The 12,322-nt window shown below is 39.0% G+C and overlaps 1 protein-coding gene across 3 annotated transcripts in view; it reads left to right on the top strand.

The window, feature by feature from the left end:
• The window catches only part of KCNK2 (potassium two pore domain channel subfamily K member 2), a 212,007-nt gene that overhangs the window by 100,695 nt on the left and 98,990 nt on the right, over window positions 1-12,322 (top strand). For all 3 annotated transcript variants that reach the window (XM_048843166.2, XM_048843168.2, XM_048843167.2), the window contains one exon: window positions 1,484-1,598. In XM_048843166.2, coding sequence (XP_048699123.1) covers window positions 1,484-1,598 — 115 coding nt within the window. The remainder of the gene's footprint in view (window positions 1-1,483; window positions 1,599-12,322) is intronic.

Genomic DNA, 12,322 nt, shown 5'->3' with positions numbered 1-12,322 from the left:
ACTTTTGGATACACACCTGAATTTTCAGACCTTTGAGATCTGCCATGGCTATTTTTAAAGCAAATCAAAATTAAAACCTTTAAAGACATATAGTTGCAGTCCTGGGCTTCCTAACAGCTACTACTTAAGCAACTGACCTTTGAAAGTAACAAGTTGAACATGCTGGCTCTGAGGACTTGTCTATATGGAGAGAAATTGACTGGCATAGCTATTCTAGAATAGTTCTAATTTTATTAATTTTCTATTCTAGAATAATTCCCCAGTGTGTGTTAGAATAAAAGTGATTTTATTCTGGAATAATTACTTAACTTTGTATTATTCTGGAATAAAGTCACTGGAAGAATGTCCACATGGAGAGCTATTCCAGAATAAGTATATGGAATAGCTAAGTTCACAATACCTGTGCTTAGGCCTTGGGTAGTTAAAACATTCACTTCAATATTGTACTGTTTGTTGGTTTTTGAAACACCAATTACCATTATAATGATCACTTGTAAAATTTGTTCTGCTTTAAGTGAATGTTATAGAATACACCCTTAATTTATATTTCATAAAACAGTTTAATAAGTTTTAAAATAGCATTATTTCTTGGTGTTTAAAAATAAAATAAATACTGGTATGGGTCTGCACTAGAAACTGCTACACAGGGACTTTTTTGTGATAAGATAAATCTCAGTGAGATGACACTGCAGGATCTGGGAATTTTTTGTGAAAATGTAAATTTCACAATAATTGTGCTCATTCATTTCCATTGACAGAACTGATGTGTTTGAGAAATACATTTTCAGTAATTACCTGTATTACATATATAATAGTATAAATCTAGAGGTCAACTTATATGGATAATTATTGTATAATATTTAATGCTGAATTTGTGGTTGTCATATTGAAGATTTAATAACCTTATCATACAATTAAAGATATTTAATTATTACATTTTCTATCCTCTATGAATGTTCTTAATTAACTGGAATTTATTTGACATAAAATTACTCTGGGACATATTTTACCAGCATTTTAAAACAGACTTTTCCACTGATATAAGTGGGAATCTCTCCTTAACAACTGTTGGGATGATGTGGCTCTGTTTTTTAAAACTATGGACCGAATCTTGCTTTCCTTACTTGCAGATAGTTCCATGGAGTCAATGTGAACAGCAGTTGGGAAACTAAATGTAAAGTGTTCATGTAATATGTGTTTTTCTGCATACAGAGAAAAGGTTACATTTTTAATTCTAATTGTTTCATCTAGTTAGGGTGATCCAAAACTCATTGAAGTCAATGTTTGAAATTTACTCTAAGGATTAAATACTGGCCTCATTAAAGTCAACGGCAAAACTCCAACTGACCAAAGTGAGCCTTTCTCTTTTTCGCTGTTTACATCTAATAAGTGGCTTTATCTTTGTGAATCTACTGCATAATGTATGTTAACATCATTGTTTATGTTTCATGAATATTGACAAGTATCTTTTTTAAACTTGCAGCACGTAGTGTCAGCAATAAATGCAGGAATCATACCTTTAAGAAACACATCTCAAATCAGTCACTGGGACTTGGGAAGTTCCTTCTTCTTCGCTGGCACTGTTATTACCACCATAGGTAGGACACAACTTATTATATTTTTACAGTACATGAGCTGTAATTTAATTTTAAATATGTGTGTGCGTGGGTGGCAGTGGGGATTAATAGTAACTATGGCAGTTTTGTGAGGACAAAGTATATTTGAATTTAGTAGCTGTGTTATCAAAATAGCTCAATATTAGACATTTTAAATCAAATATGTGCATTAAGCCATTGAGACATGCAGAGTTGCAAATCTCTACAATCAAGCATTTTTATTGTTGTCCTTTATAAATTCCAAGAGAGATGAAAAATCTCTAGGGATTCAATTTAACCTTACTAAGGGCTGGTCTTCACTACGGGGAGATTGACACTGCTGCAGTCGATGTAGCAGGGATCAATTGAGCGGGTCTAGTGAAGAACCGCTAAATCAATGGCAGAGTGCTCTCCGGTTGACCCTGGTACTCCAGCTCTCCAAGAATAGTAAGGGAAGTACACCGGAGAGCATCTCCCATCAATGCAGCGCAGTGAAGAAACCTGGGTAAGTCAACATAAGCTACGTCGACTGGAGCTATGTTATTCACATAGCTGGAGTAGCGTAACTTAGGTTGACTTACCCCCGTAGTGAAGACAAGCCCTAAGTCCATTATAAAAATGGTTTTGATAGTCAGACTAGCATGCAACAGCTTGGTTTGCTTTTCAGCAAGTTCCTGTTGGGGTCAGTGAAGCTCAGAGCTTCCAGATGATTTGTCTGTGGTCACATGCTTATTCAGCAGTTGGCATTCTAGACTCTTTCAAACTCTTAAGAGCCATTGCTCTGCTGTGCAGGTGTAAATAAAAACAATATTTGACTTTTTAAGTCCTTTGTTCTGACCTCAAGACAATGCAGCTTCCTTATAGCCTAGATATTAATTTATGTATGGGCAGTCCTTTTTGTTCTCCTGTATATTTTAAATTATGGGATAAGTCCGTAGGGGATAGAATTGGCACCCTTAAAATATTTATTAATTTAAAAAAAAAAATAAAATTATAAATGCAGCATGTAGGCAATTATGCAGATCATTTTAGCACAGTTAACATTTTTATTGTAATGTAATCTTTACATACATTTCTTCCAGGAAAAGGATGCTCTCTTCAATTGTGTTTAATATGGTGACTTGAGTTCCTTTTTTATATAGGTGCATTTTATACTCTATTTATTATCTGTAAGTTTATATCCGTGCATATACATGAGTGTGTGTATGTGCATTTATATAATAATGTATGTGTATGTATGTAATGTTTTGGCAAGTCATAAACAACCAAAACAATCAGCATATAGAATGAAATCCTGGGCCATTGAAGTCAATGGCAAAATTCATATTCTCTTCAATGAGTCCAGGATTTCACCTATAGTGAAACATAAAATAAATGATCAAAATATAAATGTCAATCGAATGCATACCAACAAAATCAAGGGAATCAGAAGCAAGGCTATGATATTGGCTTGAGTCATCCTTCTTTATCTAATATCAATAGGCTTTTTTGCCTCAAATTAATCTCACTTTAATGGTGTAATATGTATTAGAATTGGTCAAGAACTTATTCTAGTTCATTATGGTTTTGTTTCTAAATTCCTCATTTCTTCCTATTATTTTGAATATTTTAAACAATAGGAAGAAATAAGGCATTTAGTTCCAAATAAACCGGCATGCACAGTCCTGAATAGAACTGAGTGAAATCGAAATATCCTTCCTGCAGGACATTCTGATATTTCAACCGTTTGTTTGTGACCCAAATCAGGACAAAGAATTGAAATATCAAAAACTTTTGAGGAATGACACATTTAAAATAAAAGATTTGGAAATGGTGAAATATTTCATTTTGGCATTTGCTATCAAAACAAAATATTTTGGTTTTTCTGACACTAAATGTGCTTTGTTTCAGTTTGTTGAACTGTCCCAAAATGTTTCATCTAGAGTCAATTCTATAATAAACTGCATTCCTCTATGGTGGCACATAGAAGTTGTAATTCAGGTTCCATGCCCCAATTCTTTCCTAGGGCCATATACTCTCAGGCCAGGTGACCTTTCACGCAGCCACATGACTTCCTTGATGTACCATCCTGCTTAGGCACAGAGGAGAAGTACTCTGGACAGCAAGCCTGGTCCATAGAAAAGAATGGGGGTATTAGGTCTCAGAATTACATCTCCCATGAGGCAATGTGCCACAACAGGAAAATGCAGTTTAATGCTGAACTAACTTCAAGTGCAACATTTTGGATCAGTTCAATAAGCCAAAATAATTAGATTTGGGTTGAAATGACCCCAAATTAAACATTTTGTATCACTTTTCCTAACAGAAAATCAAAACATTTTGGCAAAATCAAAATAATCCTTCAGAAATTTCAAATGTGCAGAAACTGCATTTTCCACTGATGGAAAATTCCTGACCAGCTCTTGTCCTGCGCAAGAGCTTATATTTGTTTCTAAGTAATACAGGCACTACATTAAGAACTGTTTGTTCTTTTGTTTTCTAATCCTTCCTAGATTAATAAACTACATACTAAACTGAATTAGGCAATAGAAATGATCCTCACTTCTGAAATGTACTGGTTACCCCCGCCCAAAGTCATGGCTTTACATTGTAACATATTTGACACCGCATCATCTCATCGTGACACAGAGGATTGACACTGTGGGGATTGACACTGCTGCAGTCGATGCAGTGGGGGGTTGATTTAGCAGGTCTAATGAAGACCCACTAAATTGATGGCAGAGTGCTCTCTGGTTGACTCCGGTACTCCACTGGAACGAGAGGAGTAAGGTAAGTCAACGGGAGAGTGTCTCCTGTTGATGCAGCACAGTGTAGACACCGCAGTAAGTCAACCTAAGCTATGTCAACTCCAGCTACATTGTTCATGTAGCTGGAGCAGCATAACTTAGGTCAACTTATCCCAGTAGTGTAGACAAGGCAAGGGATGCAAATTGATGATGGTGCAGAGGGCTTGTGATGTGCTGGAAATTTGGCTGCCATGAAAACCCTGAGAGATGTGATGAAATCAGAACTAGTGTCATTTTTTGCTGCAGTTTTGTTGGTCCTGCAAAAAAAAAGTATTCTCAGTGTGTGATTTGACTGCTTATAGCATGATGACGTGTCATCAAGTGATACTAAGTCCTGATATTACAGAGCCTGAAATACATTTAGGAATTTCTGTCCTAAATGTATTTCAGGCTCCGTAATATCAGGACTCAGTATCACTTGATGAAACTGAGGCATTCCTGCCAATTTTGGGACAGATGGCAGTTACCAAACTTGATATTTTAAATGCTCATGAGACTGAAATTGCAGGCCATGGACATCCCCAAAGAGTTTTCAGGTGACTCAACCAAACATTACAGATAGTCTATGCAGAATTCCAGAGGGAACTTTATAATTATTTTCTTATATTTGTTCATTCTTTAATAACAAGCAATACCTCAGCCATGTACTTGAATACATGAAAAAGGTATTACTACCATTTACAGAAAATTATAGCTATTAAGTGTAACAGCTGATAGCACATTCCTTGATTTTCTTAATTGCTCATCTATATAGATCTTTATCAAATCATTTCTACCACAGTCATCACTGTAGCATCTAGGCATCTCAGAATTCTTAAGGCAACTGAAAGGTTTGCCTCTATAGAACTTTTGTTTTAATCTTCTCCCAGGAATACAATTCCTGTTATATATTTATCCATCACTGTCAAGTAGACTGGCTACCACTTACCTGGAGGGATTGACAAACCTATAATTAGGGATTCATCATGGTGTTTGAACCTTTTTCTCTGCCACACAAGCAGAGGGACTAAAGGGGAAAAAAGTTTTCAATTGGGTAAATTCAAATACTGTAGTGATGGAGCAACATGAGTACATAGGTAGATAGAGCTGTTCAAACCATGCCGATTTTGACAGACTTTCTAGATGCTGTTGATGCATATGGTTTCACATTCTTTGAATTTCATCTGCAGTTTCAGATTCACTCAAACCCAGAAAGATGTGGGCAAAGCAAGCACAAGCTATCAGCATTCATTATAGCTCTTTGCCTTGCAGCTGGGTTCCTGGGGCGATAGTTTTTTCAAACCCAGAAGTCAAGCTAGTGATTACTTGAAATTCTCATTTGAGGTATGCAGTTAGGTGAGAGAGGTTGGACTGAGAGGAGAAGAAAGCAGCAGCAGCGAAATCTCACTAATGGCTCTCTGACTGGGGTATCCAAAATTACTGAATTAGTAACCAGTAAACAAAAAGCAAAGGTAACACACCAGTATTTATTTGAAGGATCAGGGTTTAACACTTTTAATTTTAATTACATTTCAATTTTAGGGTTTTTTTTTAAAAAATAGGTGACTTTGCCTTGTAAAAAAGTGTGAGAAGAGGAGCAGGATGGTGCAGATGCCATGGCCCTGTGTGGTCTCTGCTGTATCCCTTTGAGCCAAGCAAGATTTTGAATGTAGGAACCCTTTATGTTGGTTGTGTCTGTGCAACAGCAGTGTGGCAGGGGCTGGTGGAGTCTCATTGGGGGAAACACAGCTCTTTGATAACAGCTCAGCATCACCCAAGGCTGGTGAGTGAAGGGTCCTATTGCCAACAGCAGAAAGGTGAAGGGTGCAGAAATCCCTAGTGCAAAGCCAGCCGATAGTTGTAATCTCAGCTGCTGAGGGAGATGAGGGTGAAAATTGAGCGTGTCAGCCAGCAAGAATGGACCATAAAGGAGCCAGGGAGGGCATGGCTGAGAGATGGCTGATGTTCAGTGGCAAGTAGAGGGAAAGTATGAGTAGTGGCAAGTAGAGAGAAGTATGTCAGAAGGAACTGGTCTTAGCTTTGTTCAGCAATGTGAGATCCTGGCCCAAGAAGGGACCTCAGAGTCTAACACTGGTGTTCCGTGCTTGCTGGGGGCAAGATTTTGTTACAGGTATGGCAAAGAAATAGGAAACAATAAGGCCACTCGGGATATATACACAGAATAGATGATGGCTGCCTGGAACTCATGTCTCCCTGTTCAGTTTCATATAGAAACTATGTCCCTCTGTTACCTCTTCACAAAGAGGTAAGCAATAGAGGGACATATCAAAAAGGGTGGTTGGATCACATGTTTAACCATAGTTCCCTGGGGAACTATGGATGACGAAAAATATAAGGTATCTTCCTTTTCCCCATTATAGCTATGCTATTAAGGCATTCCTGATCCAGGACCTTTGTACAAAATAAGTTAAGAAATACATCAAACTTGAGGTAGCGCTGCAGATAGGGCGGAAAAATGCTTTTTCATTTCATTACTTTCTGCTCTGGACAATCCTTGTTGCCTGTGCACATTCAGTTTTGCCTGCTCTTGGTAGGAAGCTGGAAGGAGAAGAACTAATAGGCCTGTCTCCATGAGAAGCACCCTTACATTTTAGATCCTAGGAAAATTCACTACTAGATACCAGGTGAGGAAAGGGGAACTCTCTCTCCAGAAGTCCAGTGTCAGACCTACATATAGAAAAGTAAAAAGAAACATGTTAGGTGAAAGTTTCAAGACCCTCTGCAGTCCCTTGAGCTCACTTGGCTTTTTTCCCTATGGCAGCTTTCTCATCACACAAATCCATCAGTAACAACGTTCATAATGAAAAAATGCCCGTAGACTCCAACAAATATCCCAGCTCCACCACAGCCAGCTGTAATAATGCCGCCTTTTCCCCAGTCTGTCGACAATGACTTCTTGAAGCATCAGAATTACACAAACAACAGGAATAATATTTAATAGCTGTAATTTTTTAAACCACCAGAGAATGTAACATTTTACACAGCAGTTGTGGGGTAGACTCTGGTGTCTCAAGGACTGGCTGCAGCTGCATTGCACACCTATTTTTAGGTCCTCCCATATGTAAGAATCTAATGGTTCCACAGAGCTTCACAGGTAACTACTGAGCTCTGGAGTATACTTTTTAGGTGTATTGGTGCCCCAGCCAAAGAATTTTCTTGGCAACCTCTATAACCAAGTCAACAAAGCAGATTGTTCCATTTCTTTCTCTCCCTTATTCTCTCAGTCTTCTTTTCACTCTCTTTTCACCAGCCTCTACATTTCTCATCAACTTGGGTTCTGGCTGGCTTGCCATCCAGAGTTATTATGTGCACCTGAAACTTGATGTCTTGGGTGAAAATGCATATCCCGTGCCTGAAGCCACCAAAGTTTGCACTGATCCCATCCATGACAATAATGAACTTAAATTTCCAATACACTGTAATACTAAGATGCTCATGCTTTTTGGCTCCAAATCCCTAGACTCTTATTACAGATATCAAGTGTTATCATAAAGCATAAAGAAATATGCATATTTTCCTGAAATAAAATGCAGAGATTTTTTTTTTATTTCTGTTTTAGGAAACAATTGCAAATAGCAAACAATTGTTGGCATTCTAGAAGGCAGATCACATTAGTCTACAGATCTGAACTAGCATTTGGCAGACAAAATTAAATTTTGTAATTTCACATTTGTAATTAGATGTCTGGTCTACCTATGTTCAAATACAACTTCATCATGAAGACTGTTGCATGTAGCTCTGTGGAAGAATGTAACTCTGTGGATGATTGTATTTTTTGTGAAATCAGCACTTTTTAAACAACTCTTGTTGTGTAGTTTATTGATTTGACTCAGTTATAAAATGGTCCTGCTAACTGTCCTTGCTAGCAGACTTTCACTGCAGCTGTAAGGAATATGTGTTAATTCAGTAACCAAAAGCACAAACATATTGTATAATGCCAAATAGTCATTGTAGACATCTGAGTTTGCAAATGACCTTTCTCCTTGGCTCAGCTGGACAAGGTAGTATCATGAACTCATCTCCATCAAATTATTTTCTTTTTCATTTTTGGTGCTACCCAGCAGCAAAAGCATACAGTGTAGTTTTTAATGGCACCATATAATTTAAATGAAACAGACGAAGTAACATCTTCCCACCCACACTTATCTCCCCTCCAAACATCCACACAATTTAGAACAAGCCCTGGAACGAGGGGTCATTTATATTGTTCCCATAAACATGTGAGTGAGCTGTCAAGGATCAGTATAAATGTTACATTTCAAAGGAGTGCTGGTATTGGTTTACCTGGTTATACATGCTAAGACTTCATAATGATCAAGAATATATAAAATAGTTGGCCAAGAAATGTTCTGTTCCATCTTGGCATAGTTCAGACTTTTGCAATACAAGGCTATCACTTGAACAAACCTAGAATAAATGCACTAAATTTTGCTGATGCAAATTCCTCTGGGGCATTCCTCTACTTGAGTGCTACAGAAACTGGCTGTCAAAGATTAATAGGATGTTGCAATAACCTACTGTCAGAAAGCACCAAGTGTGAGCCTAATTAACTTCATACAAGGAATTGGTATATAGATATTTCTTAAAATAAAGACACAAACAAATGTAGATTCTATACAGCTGTGAACTCCACCTTACCAGACTCAATTGCAAAGGGAAATCTGAATATGATTAAGACTGTATGAGATGTTATCAGAAAAACACTCTACTACCTATCTTTGTGTGTCTGAAAATTTCTGCTGATGAGGAACTCAGGGACTTTTAAAATGGAAAAATGCCAAGAACACTCTTTAGGCTTGTCTACTTTGAATTAACATATGCCACATCATGAGCCTAGTTCATCCCCCTTGTAAATCTCTTGATGTCAGTGGATTTATAGTCAAATTCTTCTCTGGCTCTTCCTCAAGTTATTTAAATTTTTCTGCATTGTGACCTTTGCAGTATGTGACCGATGGGATTTTGCCAGCCAGAGAACCTTCCTCAGTTTTCTATCAAGGGTTCCAGTTAAGGCACCATCAAGCCACAGCAGTGAACCTTCCCTCTATTACTGGCTTGGAAATGCAAAGGGTTAAGTAGAAGTAATGGAGCTTCAGACAGGGATATGTTTCTGTGTGGAAGGGGAGAGTAACCTGTTGCAAATACTCATCGGGGTGGTGCAGGCAGAAGGTGGCAGAGAAGCAAATGGTGTTATGAATATGTGGTGATGACAGACATTTCATAGGTGGTTGCTAGGGGATGAGGGGTTTTAGGAGCCGGAACTAGAGTGGCCCTCCGCCTCTTACTTTGCACACAATCCACTCCCCACACCTCATTTCTGCTCTTTAGCAGTGTATTTTTTCTATCTTCAAAAATATATGATTCTAACATAAAGAACTATTTTGTTTAAAGAAATCACATCTACGTGCCTTTAGCACACAGTTTTTTCTTCAGTTTAATTTCTTGCATGCCTTCCCATCCACTCACCCCAGTTCTTGTATAAAACATTGTCTTCAATAGCTTTGTAGATACTATCTTCTCCATTCTCATTTTTATATGTCTGTTAGATCTCTGCTTCTATTCTGTTGAATTGTAAAGGGAGCTGGTAGTGTCGTCTATACTTAGGGTGCCCAACATTTCCCATTATAAGATGGTATTTATGGTCGCTTATAACTTAACCCAACTTTAACCATTTTGGCTGAAATTTTCCATGCTGGGTGTTAGTTTTGGGATGAGTATTTTTGAAAAGTTTCAGCAGAAATCGTTCAGCCATTTCTAAAAATAAGATGACAGAAAAATAAATTGTTATGCCCATGTTAAAAAAAAAACCTTATAATTAATTCAAGGAAAAGCTCTAACACCTTCATACTTGAGAGTAGAGAATTGAAATTTGGCAGAGGAGGGGACTGTGTTGTTAGGGACAAGGAATCCATTTTGAAGAACTTGGAGGAGAGGAAGGTGATCAGGAAAAGTCAACATGGATTCACCAAGGGCAAGTCATGCCTGACCAACCTGATTGCCTTCTATGATGAGATAACTGGATCTGTGGATATGGGGAAAGTAGTGGACGTGATATACCTTGACTTTAGCAAAGCTTTTGATATAGTCTCCCACAGTATTCTAGCCAGCAAGTTAAAGAAGTATGGATTGGATGAATGGACTATAAGGTGGATAGAAATCTGGCTAGATTTTTGGGCTCAACAGGTAGTGATCAATGGCTTGATGTCTAGTTGGCAGCCGGTATCAAGTGGAGTGCCTCAGGGGTTAATCGGGGGGCTGGTTTTGTTCAACATCTTCATTAATGATCTAGATGATAGGATGGATTGCACCCTCAGCAAGTTTGCAAATGATACTAAGCTGGGGGGAGAAGTAGATATGCTGGAAGGTAGGGATAGGGTCCAGAGTGACCTAGACAAATTGGAGGATTGGGCCAAAAGAAATCTGATGAGGTTCAACAAGGACAAGTGCACTGCTACAGGCTGGGGACCGACTGGCTAAGTGGCAGTTCTCCAGAAAAGGACCTGGGGATTATAGTGGACAAGAAGCTGGATATGAGTCAACAGTGTGCTTATGTTGCCAAGAAGGCTAACAGCATATTGGGCTGCATTAGTAGGAGCGTTGCCAGCAGATCAAGGGAAGTGATTATTCCCCTCTATTCAGCACTGGTGAGGCCACACCTGGAGTATGGCGTCCAGCTTTGGGCCCCCCACTACAGACAGGATGTGGACAAATTGGAGAGAGTCCAGCGGAGGGCAACGAAAATGATTAGGGGGCTGGGGCACATGACTTATGAGGAGAGGCTGAGGGAACTGGGCTTATTTAGTCTGCAGAAAAGAAGAGTGAGGGGGGATTTGATAGCAGCCTTCAGCTACCTGAAGGGGGGTTCCAAAGAGGATGGAGCTCGGCTGTTCTCAGTGGTGGCAGATGACAGAACAAGGAGCAATGGTCTCAAGTTGCAGTGTGGGAGTCTAAGTTAGCTATTAGGAAAAATTATTTCACTAGGAGGGTGGTGAAGCACTGGAATGGGTTGCCTAAGGAGGCGTTGGTATCTCCATCCTAGGAGGTTTTTAAGGCCCGGCTTGACAAAGCCCTGGCTGGGATGATTTAGTTGGGGTTGGTCCTGCTTTGAGCAGGGGGTTGGACTAGATGACCTTCTGAGGTCTCTTCCAACTCTAATCTTCTATGATTCTATGAAATGCCTTTTGGTGTTCCTATAAAAACCACCCAAATTTGACCAAATTGTAAGTTTGAAAAAAAATCTCAGTTTGCACACGTTAAGAAGAGACTTGTGAGAGTTTGGCAGTTAAATTCCTCAAAGATTCCATCTGTACTGAGCATGCCCCATCCTTGGACTGCTGGGACTGAGCCGTACTTTCCCGGTAATTGATGCTTCCAAGAACTGTGATGCTTAGTACAGGAACTGAGAGCAATTGTGTGCTCTCAGTGCTCACCTGCTGGTGATCAAGCAGCATGGAAGAGGAGCAGCCTGACTCAAATGGGAACAAGAGACAGACTTTGGGAGTGAGGGGAGAGATAGGGATAGGTTCAGTTACCTCAGGAATTCAACTTTGGAATCCAACAGGGAAATCCAACTTTGTACATTTAGCTCTGCTAAAATATTGCTGTTGTGTTAAAAATCAACTGTGATATAATAAAAGGAGTACTTGTGGCACCTTAGAGACTAACCAATTTATTTGAGCATGAGCTTTCCTGAGCTACAGCTCACTTCATCAGATGTATACCGTGGAAACTGCAGCAGACTTTATATACACACAGAGAATATGAAACAATACCTCCTCCCACCCCACTGTCCTGCTGGTAATAGCTTATCTAAAGTGATCAACAGGTGGGCCATTTCCAGCACAAATCCAGGTTTTCTCAACCTCCACCCCCGCACACAAATTCACTCTCCTGCTGGTGCTAGCCCATCCAAAGTGACAACTCTTTACATAATCAAGTCGGGCT

This window comes from Caretta caretta, chromosome 3 (genome assembly GCF_965140235.1).
Source record: "Caretta caretta isolate rCarCar2 chromosome 3, rCarCar1.hap1, whole genome shotgun sequence".
Taxonomy (NCBI): domain Eukaryota; kingdom Metazoa; phylum Chordata; order Testudines; family Cheloniidae; genus Caretta; species Caretta caretta.
This window is presented reverse-complemented; position numbering and strand designations above follow the sequence as displayed.